Here is a 15,483-nt window from a genome sequence, read left to right on the forward strand (position 1 = left end):
ATGCTCCAGCTCCTCACTGCTCTGGCGCTCTTGGGAGCGCTGGCCACCCCAGCAGGTAGGTGCATTGTGTGTGGTCCCCGAGAGCAAGAATGAGAGCAAGAATGAGAGCAAGAGCCAGTACGAGCAAGAGAGGCAGTCCAGGTTCACATACGTGAATCCAGCTTCAGGGTCTGAGGCCTGAAGGGGTCCCAGTCCCTTCTCCCTCGGCTGGCTTTTTGTCTAGCAGAGGCAGCCGGACTGTGCTTGAGGCCATAGTTCTGGAGCCAGGCTGCCAGGGTTCAAATCTTGGCTCTGCCCCTTCTTTGTTGTGTGACCTCTAGCAAGTCACGGAATGTCGCTGTGCTTCCGTTTTCCCATCTGTGAAATGAGGGTGATGATGATCCTGCCTCAAAGAGCTGTTGGGGAGGGAAAAAAAAGAGCTGTTGGGGGCATCCATGGAGTTAACATGTTTGAAGAGCTTTTTAAGAGCTTAGAACAGTATCAGGCCATACGTAGCCCTGTCCTAAGGGGCTCTTATGGAGAGCTGAGAGCAGTTACTGTTCCTTACTTTGCCTACCTGTCTCCCCGTTGGTTCTAGTTCTGCCCCTAAGTTCTAGGACTTAGCCAGGATTTCACTGCGTGATCTTGAGGGAGACTCTGAGCCCACCTGCTTTCAGTTTCCTCGTGTAGTCATCTATAAGCGGCAGGTGTATGAATGAGGCTCGCTGGTTTCCAACCGTGCTTCTTCGAGCCTCACGGTTTCTTGGAAGAGCCCCAGGTGCCCGGACAGACACAGATGCCCCCAGCCTACCTAGCCCAGGAAGGGACATTCCACTTTTTTTTTTTAAGATTTTATTTATTTATTTGACAGAGAGAGACACAGCGAGAGAGGGAACACAAGGCGGGGGTGGGGGATGGGAGGGAGAGAAGCAGGCTTCCTGCTGAGCGAGGAGCCCGATGGAGGGCTTGATCCCAGGACCCTGGGACCATGACCTGAGCCGAAGGCAAGACACTTAAGGACTGAGCCACCCAGGTGCCCTGGGACATTCCACTTTTATATGTTCAACTCCGGGCTTGCGAGGGAGATGTTTGAAGAAAATGTTCCCCGGGAGAACTGGTAGGTGAGCTGGAGATCACCCGAGGCTCCAGCTCAGAGATGCTGATCCCTGCCTCCCAACTTTGTGCGCATCGGAAACACCGGTCACACACCTCTTGGAAAAGGTCCCTTGATCTCCCAACAGTCCTCCCCCATCCCAGCCCTTAGTCCTTGAATAAAAGGCCAGTCCGAGGCAGGGGCAGGAGGGAAATGCAGACCTCCTCTGGCTGGGGCAGGCCATTTTCCCGGTAAGGGAAGGGGGCTGTCTTCCCTGAATCCTGGGTGTGTACACACGCCTGTGTTTTTCTTCTTAAATCGCAGGCTCTGATCACGCCTCTCTCCCCACAGGGACCTCCAAGACGTGTCCAGCCTGCTCTCTGCAGGGAAACTGCACCGAGATAACCTGTCCTCCGGCCAAGGAAGCCTGCTTGTTTAGCCAGATGCAGCTGGGTGGGGGACTGGACGGGGGCTGGGTGGGGGACCGACAAAGTGGGTGGGCAGGGGTTGCGGGGGGAGGCATGGAAGAACCACCCTGGGGCTGGAGGTTGCAAGCTTTGCCTCATAACTCAGCTCCGGGCCACTGGGGTGGGGGTGGGGCTGCAGGGGGCTTCCATGCCAGCTGAGACCCCAGGCGGACCTCTGGGGACTGCTACAGACGAGACTGTGGTCCGGGGCGGGGGACGGGGTGGCGAAGAGTCTCTAATATCTCCTCCTCAACCTCGATCCCCAGAGCATGGGACTGTCATCAAGAACGGGTCGTGTGTCGCCCCTGGGGAATGCCGAGAAGGTGTCTATGCCCTGACCTATGGCCCCCACTCGAGTCTCTGGGTCAGTATGGCCTGTTGTGAGAATAACTGCAAAGGGGCCACCCGACAAGGTTTGTTGGCAGCACTTGGGGGGCACACCCTCAGGGTGGGTCTTGTGGGAACTTGGCCTTGATTTCCAGCTCTGCCTGGCTGACTGGGGCAAGGAGAACCTCAGTATACTCATCTGGAAAATGGGTGTGAAATCAGCTTTGCAGGGGTTGCCTTCCAGCACAAGGCTGGCCCTTAGCAGGCCCTGGAGAAATTGTGGTTGCACTCACTGAGTTACTGGGGGGCTGGAGAGAAGCCCCAAGGTTTTATTTCTCCTTAGGAGAGGAGCTCCCCGGAGGGCTAGCCAAGCAGAGCAAGAAATGTAGGGGTGGCAGCAGGCCCAGTCTAGGGTGAGGCCAGCGAGGCCCCAGGGTGCAAAATTTAAGGAGGCATTCACTTTCAGGCGCTGACTCTGCACTTGCATGACCTTGGGAGGGAGCGCCTCCTCCCTGGCCTTACTCCAGACCTGGCTCCGAGCAGTGATAAAGATCACCTTTTGTTGCTTGGTTATTTTTCCAAAGAAGGAATTTGTATTTGGCAGGTGTAGCAACAGGGGGAGATCTGAGACAGCTTCACACTCGGGGCTACCAGCCATCCTTTCAACCACCTGGGATTTCCCTCCTCCTAAAAATTGTGCCGCTCACCAAATAAAACAGCCAGTTCCAAGCTGAGAGTTTGGCATGCTGTACGGTATATAAAATGCCGGGTATGATTATAACTGCGTTAGACAAAATTCTTATGTGTGAAGAAAGATCAAAGGGACTACCTCGGAATACTTTGGGTAATGGCTTTTGGTGGACAATCTACAGCAGCGTCACCCGGTAGAAATGCAATGTGAGCCATATACGTAATGAAAGCTTTTCTAGTAGCCATGTTAAACAGTACAAAGGAGCAGGAGAAATTAATTTTAATAATGTATTTTACTTAAGGTAACATATCTAAAATATTCTTTTGACATGTATATAATCAATATAAAATTATTAATGAGATATTTTGATTGTTTCAAACTAAGCCTCTGAAATCTAGGGTGTATTTTATGCTCACGGCACATTTCAAAGGGAACCTACCGTTTCTTTCTTTCTTTTCTTTTCTTTTTTTTTATTTTTTAAGATTTTATTTATTTGAGAGAGTGAGAGAGAGAGAACACAAGCAGGGGGAGGGGCATAGGCAGAGGGAGAGAGAGTTTCAAGTAGACTCTGCTCTGAGTGCAGAGACTGATGCAGGGCTCAATCCCACGACTCCAAGATCATGACCTGAGCTGAAATCAAGAGTCAGACTTTTCTGTTTGCCAATATTGCTGTATAAACCCACATGAAAATGATTGGTGGCTTAGTTTTGCCTCACGAAAAATATGCTTAAGCAGTTGTCTCTTAAATGTTTCAGATCTCTAAGAAAGCTCTGGAATCGATCAGGTGGTGGAGAGCCCAGAGGCCACAGCCCTGCTCTTTGGCAGAACACCACACACAGTATCTTAAAACCTAAAATAACAAGATCACTTTTTCAACGCTTTTGGAATTCAGTGTGTTCAAGGGAGGGCTTTTGTCAGTGAGGTCAGGGGTGTGTCTCCAGAACAGGGCCTGGCACACAGTAGGTGCTCAAGAAATGTTTGTGGAAGGAACAAAAGAGCCCATAGGATTCAGCCAGAAGGTTTGTTTAGGACAAATGACCAGTGTGGGGCAGCCACACCTTTGGCTCTGTTTGCTGCTCCTCAGAATATGTCTTCAGGGGTTGGAAGGAGGTGGCTGAGACCAGGCTGGTCCCACTTCAGAGGAAAATGCTCTGGATTGTGGTGGGGGGTGGGGGTGAGAACAGAGGGCTTCGGGGGAGGGGTGTTCTCAGCCTTCATCCCACCCTGACCACACCCACTCCCTCCAGAGGGGGCGCCCGAAGCCCAGCTCAACGGAGTGAAATGTCACTACTGTTTCGGGGATAAGTCAGCCTTGTGTGACTCCCGCTTGGTCATGAACTGCACCGGTGATCAGACTGTGTGTTTCACCCTCAACGGGACATGGAATAGAGGTAAGGGTTCCTTCTCCTCCGGAGGTACCCGGATGGCATGAGTAAGTGTCGAGGTTCATTTGCACGTGCATTCTGGTTACCTATTGCTCTTTAGCAAATCACTCACAATGTAGCGGCTTAAAAGAATGGCCATTGTTTTATTGGCTCTCCTAGCTTCTGTGGGTTGGGAATTGTAGAAGAGCTCGGCTGGACGGTTCTGAGTCTCTCACGGGATCCCAGGCAGAGGGTGGCTGGAGCTAGAGCTGCAGGGCCCAGGGCAACGAGGGGCTTGCCAAGCATCTCACACATGTAGATGCCGGGTCTTTCCAATGTGGTTTCTCTGCTTTGGGTAGATTGGGCTTCCCCACATTATGGCTGCCACCCCCTTTACATGGTTGACTGAAGACTTTAAGCGCGAGCATTTCAGCAAACAAGGTGGCGGCTGTGTGGTCTTTTATGACCTGGCCTTGGAAGTCCCATAATGTCATTTTACTGTGTGTTATTGGTTGATACCGTCACAGAAGTCCATCTGGTTTCAAGGGGAGGGAGCATAGGCCCTCACGTCTTTCACATGCCAAAGAATTTGCGGATGTATTTTAAAATCAGCATTATGTGTTTGCAAATGGTTGGAGCAGAAGCTGTTTGAGTGAAAGGCTTGGAATAGAACCACACTGACCAGAGGAGAGACTATTAAGCCAACAAAGTGACAGGGAGAAGTCTGGGCTTCTGCACCTGGGAGACTGGATCCTCTGAAGGGTCTTCCTGCTACGAACAGTGGCATAAAGAGAAGGTGTGAGGTTGGGGGTGAGGGGGAACAGGTGGTGGGAGTAGTCTGTCTGGGGGGGGAGTATTTTATCACTGCTATTGTTTAGAAATGCTGTAATATGATGATAAAAAGAAGCAGACTAACATTTAGTCATTATTATTATTTCTTTTTTTAAAGTAAGCTCTATGCCCAACGTGGGGCTTGAACTCAGGACCTGAAGATCAAGAGTCCTATGCTCTACTGACTAAGCCAGCCAGGTGCCCCTAGTCAGTTTTATTATTGTTTTTAAATGTTCCACAGGGAGTACACCCCCTTAGAGCCTGCTCCCATTACTCTCCCCTGCGGTATGCCACTGTTTACAGATCAACATCAACCAAATATGAGCTCACCCTCAGAGCTCATGAAATGCACAAGGGAACAAATCACCATGAGTGAGAGCAGAAGCAACAAACAAGAGATGTAGACTCATGAGGAGCTCAGCTCTCGTAATTATCAGCTGCAGAACATAACTGTGTGTGACGTATTTGAAGGAATAAAATTAGAATCGCAAAAATGAGCAGGCATCAGGAGGTTGTAAGAAATGACCAGGCAGATTTGAAAATCAATCATATAGAACAATCAAGAGAGATGGGAACTTTCAGACAGAGAAAGCCTGAAAATCAAGATGGGAAGGCTCTGGCTCTGAGTCTCCCCCTGCAGCTTCCCCATGTTTCTGCAGGGGGTCCCCAAATCCTGAAGGGCTGTGCTACCCCAAATATCTGCCACCTGCAAGTGAACATGACCCTCGGCCTGGAAGCATCTGGATTTCATCTCACCAGCAAGCCTGAATGCGACTATGTGGCTACTCCCACCCCGCCAGGTGCATTGAACCCTGACTTCCTGAGATTCTACCTTCTCTGCCCTTCCCAGATCCCACATGCCCTTCCCAATCCTATGCATTTCCAGGGTCTCCCCTCCCCCTACCAATAATGGTCTCAGGAAGTGCAATTACCCGTATAAGAGCGCGTACACACAAACACACACACACGCACACACATACCACTTAACACACCTAGAAGCAGAAAATCCTGCTGGCACACACCCACACATCCACAGACATCTACATCTATATCCCAGCACCCAAAACACACCGACAGAGGAGTACACATTTCTAAACACAAGCACCCTGTCGTATAAAGGAGATTAGAGATACAAACTCTGTTTAAACAAGAAACCTCATGGTCTTTTTCTTTCTTTCCTTCACTTCCTTGCTTGTGAGAGAAGACAGATTTGCCCACAGTATTCTTTCGGCTTAACAAAGAACACGGACAGTAAGTTTTGTCTTCCGGAAAAGAGAGATGCTAATTGAGATTGTATTTACCAGGGCAACAGTTTTTTTAAGAGAGACAACTGAGCAGAATCGCAGACGTTTTGGAGGTGAGAAAGGCAATTTTCAAAGCTGGATAGAGCAGCATTCCCTCAGCTGCGGGGATGCGGAAGCCTCTTTTGTTAGAAACGGCACAGTGAAGACAGATCTGCAATGCAGAGGAGAATCCATTCTCCCTTTGGCTTCTTCAGATTACCAGCTGTTGGAGTTTTACTTTTGTTTTATTTTTATTTTAACTTTTTAAGATTTTATTTATTTATTGACAGAGAGGGAGACACAGCGAGAGAGGGAACCCAAGCAGGGGGAGAGGGAGAGGGAGAAGCAGGCTTCCCGCGGAGCAGGGAGCCCAACATGGGACTCAACCCCAGGACCCTGGGATCATGACCTGAGCCGAAGGCAGATGCCTAACAACTGAGCCACCCACACACCCCAGAGTTTTACTTTTAAAAACTAAACAGTGGATTAAATTAATGATCACAGTGAAGGGGGGAAAAAAAAGGTGGATCCAGGAGCTCAAAATGTATGGTACGACAGGAGAAAGGGCAAAACAGGGTAACTAACAACCGGAAGACAGAACATGGAATGTTTGCATATATGGTCCCTACAGGCATGTAACACATCCGGGCAGGGACTCCTCTGTTGTTGGGTCCGTGCACATGGACAGGTGCAAGCACACAAACATATAAAAGTACAAAATATACACAGACATGCTGAAACACTTTATCAACATCCGCAGAGACATTCACATCCGTACTCCAACATCTATATCCAAGTACCCTAAACCTTGCTGGGAACCCAGGCACAGCCAGACACAGAAACACGTTCAGACCCACAAAACCAGCCTTATATGTGTCCACATAAACAGGGGCTCTGTTCGCACAGAGAGGCACCTAGACCCCTTCTCACAAAGGGGCCCACGGAGCTGCGCGCAAACACCCCCACCCTTCCGCAGAGAGTTCCAGAACACACAAGAGTTCAACAGTCAACAGTAATGTAGTTTGCATGCATAAGCACGCAGACCTATTTCCCTGTGTGCCTGCATGCTTGTGCATGCAAACTACATTATTGCAGACGTGCACACATGCAGCACATTCATACCCAAGTGCTCAGAAAGGAACACAGACACACACAGGTTGTTCTCCAGCTGGCTTATCTTCCTCTCTCCCCAGGTCCCCCTGCAGCTGCGACTCGGACCAAGGATAAGGTCACCACCTGTTTCACCTGCTCAAACATCAGTAATTGTGACACTGTCCTTTGTCCAGCAGATAAGAACTACTGCCTCCAGACAGTGGGCACCCTGGGTGAGTGTCCCAGGCTTGGGTGCAGGAGGCAGAAATGGGGCCTGAGACACACCAAGACCTCTCCTTGCCGCCCACCCCCCATGTTTGCTGCCCTGACTCCAGCCATGGAGGCCAGAGGCTGGTTGCCGGGGAGCATGTGGGTTTAAGATCTGATGCCACATTGCTATCGTTATTTATGGCTGAAGAACAGATCAACTCAAGACGTAGAGGTCTAACTAGTCACAAAAGAACAGATACCATATGACTCCTCTTATAGGAGAGACCTAGGGTAGTCAATGTAAGAGAATGGTAGTTTTATGAAAAGTTCTGGAGATCTGTTGCCTAACAATGTAAATACAGTGAACGCCACTGAATGTACACTTAAAAATGCCTAAGAGGGTAAATTTTATATTGTGGTTTTTTTTTGTTACAATTAGAAAAAAACTTTGTGTCTTAAAACAACAATTTATTATTTCTCACTATTCTGTGGGTTGATGAGGCTCAGCTTAGGCAGGTCTTCTCCAAGGGGTGAGGTGCCCCATGTGGCTGCATTCAGCTGAGAACCTGGCGGGGCCTGGAACATTCAATGCAGCCTCTCACCTTGTGGGGTGTCTGTGCATGTGGTCTGTCATCATTCAGTAGCCTCGCTGAGCTTCCTTATAGTATGGTGGCTGGCTTGCAAGAAGGAAGAGGTAGAAACCGTGGGCTTCTTAAGAGAGAAGCCCAGAGCTGGCCCAGTGTCAGTCCTGCCTTGATGAGAGCAAGTCTCTCGATGAGAGCAAGTCACAAGGCCAGCTCAGATTTGAGGGGTGAAGAAATGGATCCCACTTCTTGCTATGGGAGTGGTAGGGTAAGATGCAGAAAAGCACTGGGGATGGGAGATCAGCTTGCAGCCATCTTGGTATCTAGGGCAACATTCTGGGCAAGGAGGCCTCTGTTGGTCTGTCCCATAAAGGGAAAAACTAGACTCTTCTGTAAACAGGAAGAGGGGTTTGAACTGGAAACCAGCTCTTCTCTGTCTCCTTCTAGCAACATAAGGAGGGGTAGGAAGGATAGTGTACCAGGCCCGGAGGTGGGCATTTCTGGGATCCTTGAGAAGTTTCTGGCTAAGCCCGTGAGGTGCTCGTAGATAGGTCAGGAGACATCACAGGTACAGAGCCATCCTGTTCATTGGAACCCTAGTGGGAGAAGGCAGAAGAAGGAAGGCTTTCTGCGCTCTGTGTCTTGGTGAAAAATGACAGGCTTTGACTGTATTGGAGGGCGGGGGGAGTCTTAAGCAAAGTGAATGGTGAATACCAACAATGACACCCAGAGGGATTTGGAGGGTTTCTAGTTAGGGGGTGGCTCATGATCGCCTTTCCTCACAAGCCTGCCCTCCCCATCTCTCCAGCCTTAAGGGAAGGTAACTCTGTTGTCTGGAGAAATGGTTCCTGCGTGACCTCCAAGGAGTGCAGATTCGGCAACTCCGTCTCTGCCTTCACCTACAGCGTTGACTTTGGCTTCTGGATCAACTCCACCTGTTGCCAAGGAGACTGCCAAGAACTCACTCCTCTCGGTACACCGCTACCAGAAAGCAGTTGCGGGTGACCAAGGATGCATTGGGGTGACTTCGGAGGAGAGTTTGTCCTGAGTTGAGGAAGGCAGGCTGGCAGGAACATCCCCATTCCCCAGCCAGGCTGCCCGAAGGCACCCTGACCCCAGCTAAGTGGGAAATCCCAGGAAGGTCATCCCCCTGTGGAAGAGCCTGTGAGTGTACAGAGGGCCCTGGAGGTTCTGAGAGTCCTCCTCGCTGACTGTCACCCTCCCCTCTACAGAAGTTCTGCCAACCTCACACACCCTGAGCGAGCTCCTGTGTCCTACGTGTCCTAGCGGCCGACTGGGGCCCTGCAATTCCTCCTTCTATATGCAGTGTCCCAGTGGAGAGACGGAGTGTGTCCAGCTGGACCTGGTGCTTGTAGAAGGTAATATACGTGTGTGTGTGTGTGTGTGTGTGTGTGTGTGTGTGTGTGTGTGTGTATGCGTACGTGCGTGCCCGAGAACGAGCCTGAGCACGTTGGTTTTGGATTTGGGCATGCCTGAGTTGGGGGTCTCTGAGTCCATGAGACTTCTGGATGGGTACTGTCCAAAAAGAATAGAATGCAAGCCACATGTAGAATTTAAAGTTTCCGAGGAGCCACATTAAAAAGTAAAAAATAACATGAAATTAGTTTAATATTTTATTTAACCCAATATATCCAATAGTTGTAATTTCAACAGGCAATCAATATAAGAAATTATAAATGAGATATCTTACATTCATTTTTTTCCTACTAAGCCTTTGGAATCTGGTGTGGATTTTATACCACAGCCCATTTCAGTTCAGACCAGCCACATGCCTAGTGCTCGATAGTTGTATGTGGCTAGTGGCTACTGTATTGAAAATTCTAGAACAGGGGCACCTGAGCGGCTCAGTCAGTTAAGCGTCACACTCTTGCTTTCGGCTCAGGTCATGATCTGAGGGTTGTGGGATCGAGCCCCGTGTTGGGCTTTGCACTCAGCAGGGAGTCTGCTTGAGGATTCTCTTTCCCTCTCCCTCTGCCTCTCCCCCTGCTCGCACTCTCTCTCTCTCAAATAAGTAAATCTTAAAAAAAAAAAATTCTAGAACATAGTAAGTGCTGTGTATGGCATTTCAGTGAATCTAAGACCCTCATGGCTCTTCGAGGAACATACTCCAGTTCAGGGCAAACTGAGACAAATACAGACTGTGCTGTGGGGTGTTTTTTGTTGTTGTTGTTGTTTTTTTTTTTTTTTTTTTTTAATGGAGAAGGTCAAAGATAAATAAAGGAGTGAACAGTTTAATAAATCCCATGTGCCCTTCCCCCAACCCCAGTAATTATCCACTCATGGCCAATCTGTTTCATCTCCACCCCCGCCCCACATTATTTTGAATGCAACCTCAGATATCAACCCTTGAACCCTAAGTATTTCCATATATTTCTTTAAAAGATAAGGACTTAAAATCAAGCCACAGTTGTGGTGAGGTGTTGTTCCTCCTTGGTAAACTAAGACAGGATCACTTTCATATCCCCCACCAAATCCTCAATAACCCGGTTACGTCTGTATATTAATATAAGAATGGATCACATCGGACCATCTTCCATCATATATAGCTCTGAGGAAGCATAGGAAGAAGTTGAGAGCACCAAGTCCGTTGGAGGGGTGTGTGTGAAATAGAGTGACCTTCCAGGGTCACAGTTATTAATACATTCAGTATTATGAATACTGAATACAAGTAAAAGAAAGCCTGCAACATACATATATGGAATAGAGTAACAATGAAAGGCACAGTGGGACCAGGCTCCAGCTTGAGGATCCCAACCTTTTCCGGTGAGTTTTCCCGAAGGACGTGGGTCAGAGGGCCTCCCCAGCCTCCAGGGTTGGCCCGCTCCCACGCTTCCTGTTGGATGTGACAGTCTCGTCTTTTACGAAAACTCGGCGATGGTGACGCTAGCAGATCCCGAGTCTCTGTCTGACCTGGGGAGACAGGCAGCCCCGCGGGGCTGCAGGGAGTTGCGGGGAAACGGGCTTGGTCAGGGCTCCCCCCGCCGAAGCCCGGGCGCGGGGATGGGTGCTGGCCGGGCTGGCGCGCAGTGGCAGGTGCGTGTGCGCAGCGGCGACACCTGCCCGCGCGCGGCCTCACGCGCGTCCTCCCCGCGTCTCCGCAGGCGGTCAGAGCGTGAATGTGAGCGGCTGCGGCTCCCGGGACCTGTGCGCTGCCCCCGCCGCCACCGGGCGGCTGCTGGAGCTGCCCGGCCACCGGCTGGCCCGCCGGCCCCACTGCAGCCCCAGCCAGCGCGCCATCATGGACTCCAAGTGCCACTCGGGCGCGCCGCCCGCCCTCCGCCTCGCCCTGTCCGTGCTGCTGGTGGCCCTGGGCGCCGCCGCCCTCTCCTGAGCAGGCCCGCCTCGACCGCCTTTGCCCCGCAGCCACTCAACCCCGCTTGTGTCCCACCTCGCTAGATGGCGCCCTGGCTCCCCCCTACTTCTGGCATCTCTAGGCCTGGTAGCTTCTGGTGAGAAAAGTCAGACACCAGGAGGGTGAGGCTCCTCCCTCAGACTAAGGGCTTCCACAAGGCTAGTCCTCTTTCTTAACACCAGGGTCCCAAGGGCTATACCTCCTCCCTCAGACTAGGCTGTACTTCTGCAGACCTCAGACTAGAGATGCCTCCATGGGCCCCAAAGACTAAGCCTCCTTTCTCACACTGGGGGGTCCCCAACACCAGGTTACTCCCTCTGACTAGGGCTGTGTCTCTTTTCCTGAACACTGGGAAGCAGCTCCTTCTGTCTCCCTCTTTAGGGTCTAGCAAAGCCTCGGGCGGCCAAGATGGGGTTTGAGGACCAAATGCACCCCCTTCCCAGGCTTTTAGAGCACCCCTTCCACCCCCACCACAGTCCCTCTTCTGTCTGGGCTCAGTCTCCCCACTGTCACCAAATGTGAATGAATCACATCCCACAATGCCAAGTGGTTTGGGTTTCCTTCATCGCATCGCAGCCTCAAACAGGGCCCTGATGTGGTCTGCTCTCTCCTGCGGGGATGTGGGCCCCGAGGGGACCCGCAGATGACGGTGTCTGGGAGCCGGGGGTGGGGGGGCATAAGAGCCAATGCTCAGTCTGGAGTGAGTGTCATTTTTGAGCCAGCATTGGACCCAGAGGATTGAGCAGAGAGGTGAAGCTGGGGAACTCAACAGGAGGCGGGAAGCCAAGACCCATCTGCTTTCAGCTGAAAGTAATACAAAGTCCAACAAAAAGAACCGAAAGCATTCACTCGGTGCTAATTGGACAAATATTTATCGATCACTTGCTATGCGTCAAGCACAGTTCTAGACACCGAGGATACATAGTAAAGAAAATTCTCCGCTCTCAGGAGGGTTATGTTTCATTGGGGAGACGGATAATAAACAGTGCAGGGATGAGGAGTGGGGGAGGCCTGCAGAAGGGGTGCACTTTTATAGGAGAGGCCTCAGGAGGGTGACATCTGAGTGAAGACCCGAAGGGGGTGAGGTGGAGGGCCATGCGGGTGTGTGGGGTGTGGATGGGGGCATTCCAGGCAGAGGGAACTGTAAAGCCAGAGGCCCCGAAGTAGGAGCAGTAAGGAAGAATGGAGGTAGGGGCCCCCAGGGGTCATTAATTCAGCGGTTCAAAGGAGTCACTGAGAACCGAGCTTGCTGCCCTGCCATCCTCAGCATGTTGCTGTTTGCCTGATGGTGGCTGGAGCTCCAGCATCACGCCCTCGTACGACCCAAAGCCAGAGGAGGCGACCTCCCATCCTTGTCTTGCCAGAAACCCTGTCCCCTGGCCGACTTTCCTCATGTCCCCATTGGCCAAAATGGAGCCAGCCAATCCCTGTCAAGGTGATGGTAATCCTGATTGACTTCACCTAATCAAGATTCCGTCTCTGGGGTTGAGAGAGGCCTCTCATAAGGTACGTGGCTGCCCCCAGATTTTGCACAAAATGGGGTTCCTTTTTGTTTTTTTAAGATTTACTTATTTATTTTAGAGAGACAGAAGCCACACAAGCAGTGGGGAGGGGCAGGAGAGGGAGAGAATCTCAAGCAGGCTCTGACTCCCCACTGAGCGCAGAGTCGGACTCGGGCCTCGATCTCACCACCCCGAGGTCATGACCTCAGCTGAAATCGAGGGTTAGCTGCTTCACTGACTGAGCCACCCAGGCTGTGTGGCCAGGGCTGGGGCCACGCAGGAGGCACCATGGCCAGTTCCATGGATGCTGCCAGAAGCAGGAGTGGGGGAGGAACTCTTCACCCTCTGACCTGGAGGGAGTGCTCCCTCTTTGCAAAAGTTCAGGTGGCAAAGGAGCCCGGGAAATGTAGTTTTCCAACTCCCAGCCTCAGCATGATAGGGCAGAGAGGGGTGGATATGGAAACGAGGGACCACAGGTGAGGAACCATGACATTGGGCCGGTCCCTTCCTCTCTCTCAGGCCCGGTTTCCTCGTCTGTAATGTGGGAGTAGTAATTGTTCCTGAAAAAGTAAATATATCTGGATAGTGCTTAGCAGGTAATAAGCTTTCAGTGGATGGTGGTTGTGAGGCTGCTTCTTGCCTTAGTCAGCTCGGGCTGCCTTATAACCACACACCACAGACACTGTGACTTACACTACAGACATTTTCTCACAATTCTGGAAGTTGGAAGTGTGAGGTCAAGGTGCCAGTGTGGTTGGGTTCTGGTGAGGACCCTCCTCCTGGTTTCTGGGTGCACGCTTTCTTGCTGTGTCCTCACGTGGCAGAGACAGGGAGCTTCTACTGTTGTCTCCCCATTTCATGTAAGGACGCTAATCCCATCATGAGGCCCTGCATTCGTGACCTCTTCTAAATGATCTCTCAGAGGCTCCACTTCCAAATACCATCACCCTGAGGGGCTAGGGCTTTCACCTATGAATTTTGGGGAGACACAAACATTCACTTCCTAACACTGCCGAGAGAGAAAAGGGAAGGATTTGTGGTGAGCGCCGTGTTGGTGTTTCAGATCATTTATCTTAATGCCCTATGACGTCGGCGTTATAGACCCTCATTTTGCAGATAAGGGATGGAGACCTCTGAGTCTCCATCTCAAGGTCATGCATCAAGTAGCTGGACTCATCTGTAGCTACTGATTCATGATTCCTGTGGACTGAAGGGTCACCGGGCCCAGTGTTGAAGGATGGGGATGTCTTGTAAGGACTCCCCACACAGAATCCATCAGCCTCACCCATAGTGGACATGTCGTGTGAGTCAGAAGTAAACTGTGTTGTTGTTGTAAGATGTCGGGAATCCCCGGGTCCATCCTGACTGGTGCAGAGATCACAGCGGGAACGGAAGGCAGATGTGGGGGGTAGAGCCACGCATCTCAAAACTGCTGCCTTAGACAGGGTCGTGGGTAAGATCTCTGGACTCAGGCTTGGGTTTGTAGTGTGGCTTCACAAGTGATCTGTTGTGTGGACTTGGAAAATCTCGGGAGGCCTCTGAGCCCTGCGTTCCCATTTGGAAGAGGGAGGTAGTAATAGTTTGACCTCCAATTATTGTCAGGTGTGCCAAGCAAAAGGCTTGGCACGTCCTAAACTTTCAACGGATGGAAGTAGTCACGTCCTAGGGTGTTAATCATCACGACAGCTGTACTATTTATTCTTTGTGTGAAAGAGACAATGGAGGCTCGCAGGAGAAAGTGCTAGTAAGGGGCAGCCATGGGATTTGAACCCACATCTGCCTGATTCTAGAGGATAAACTTTTGCCCCCGTTAAACACCGAGGAAATGTCAAAACACACACAAGAGTAGAGAAAATAGTATAACGAACCTTCAGGTATCTATCCCACACTCTACCGCCCCCGTGTCAAAAATCACCCACGTTCTGCCAATTACATCCCCTTTCCCTTCTTCCCTCCCTCCCTCCTCTCCTCCAAATCTTCCTCTCTTCCTCTTTTCCTCCCTCCGTCTTCTCTTCCTTCTGCCCTCCCCCCTTCCCTTCCTACTCCTACGCCTCCTCCCTTCCTTCCGCTTTGTGCCAAGAAGTTTTAAAACAAATCCCAGACATCGCATTTTCCGCAGAAATACCTCATTGTGCATCAGAGCCTGCACGCATAACCTCTGCGTTACGTGTCCTTCCTGGGAGGGAGGAGAAGAATAAAATAAAGCAGAGAACTTCCCTGACCTGCCCGCATCCCTGTCCATTAGCAAAAGGCCCCGGAATGTCCTGGCCTTCCAGGGGAGATTCCCTCCTCACCCCCCGGGGGCTGTGGTGTTCTTCCCAATCTTCATAGAAAAATCACGTCAGAAGTGCCTATCTCGATATGCAGATGGGAGTTGCACCCAAAAGAGAGATGGTGGTTAAGAGTGTGGACTCTGGGGCGCCTGGGTGGCTCAGGTGGCTGAGCGTCTGCCTTCAGTTCAGGTCATGATCTCAGGGTCCTGGGATCGAGCCCCCCATCGGGCTCCCTGCTCAGCGGGGAGTCTGCTTCTCCCTCTCCCTCTGCCCCTAACACCAGCTCCTGCTCATTCTCGCTCTCTCAAATAAATAACTAAAATCTTTAAGAAAAAAAAAAAAAAGTGTGGACTCTGGGGGCGCCTGGGTGGCTCAGTTGGTTAAGCGTCTGACTCTTGATTTCGGCTCAGGTCA

The 15,483-nt window shown here is 51.0% G+C and overlaps 1 protein-coding gene across 1 annotated transcript; it reads left to right on the forward strand.

The window, feature by feature from the left end:
- LOC148163241 (uncharacterized) lies at window positions 1-11,273 on the forward strand. The gene is made up of 9 exons (XM_088027178.1): window positions 1-55; window positions 1,424-1,525; window positions 1,806-1,952; window positions 3,805-3,948; window positions 5,412-5,552; window positions 7,229-7,360; window positions 8,730-8,894; window positions 9,154-9,300; window positions 11,044-11,273. The coding sequence occupies exons 1-9, from the start codon at window positions 1-3 to the stop codon at window positions 11,271-11,273; spliced, it is 1,263 nt and encodes a 420-aa protein (XP_087883304.1).
- Window positions 11,274-15,483: the final 4,210 nt, after the last annotated feature.

Source organism: Eumetopias jubatus, unplaced genomic scaffold (genome assembly GCF_037043125.1).
Source record: "Eumetopias jubatus isolate StellerSeaLion01/CBP00866 unplaced genomic scaffold, mEumJub1_p1.0 scaffold_10, whole genome shotgun sequence".
Lineage (NCBI taxonomy): Eukaryota > Metazoa > Chordata > Mammalia > Carnivora > Otariidae > Eumetopias > Eumetopias jubatus.

Bases quoted from the DNA above. Each gene is read 5' to 3' on its own strand.
- LOC148163241 (XM_088027178.1), top strand. From the start codon at position 1: ATGCTCCAGCTCCTCACTGCTCTGGCGCTCTTGGGAGCGCTGGCCACC. The intron at 3,949-5,411 runs GTAAGGGTTCCT...ATGTTTCTGCAG, and splicing joins CAACGGGACATGGAATAGAG to GGGGTCCCCAAATCCTGAAG. The intron at 9,301-11,043 runs GTAATATACGTG...GCGTCTCCGCAG, and splicing joins GGACCTGGTGCTTGTAGAAG to GCGGTCAGAGCGTGAATGTG.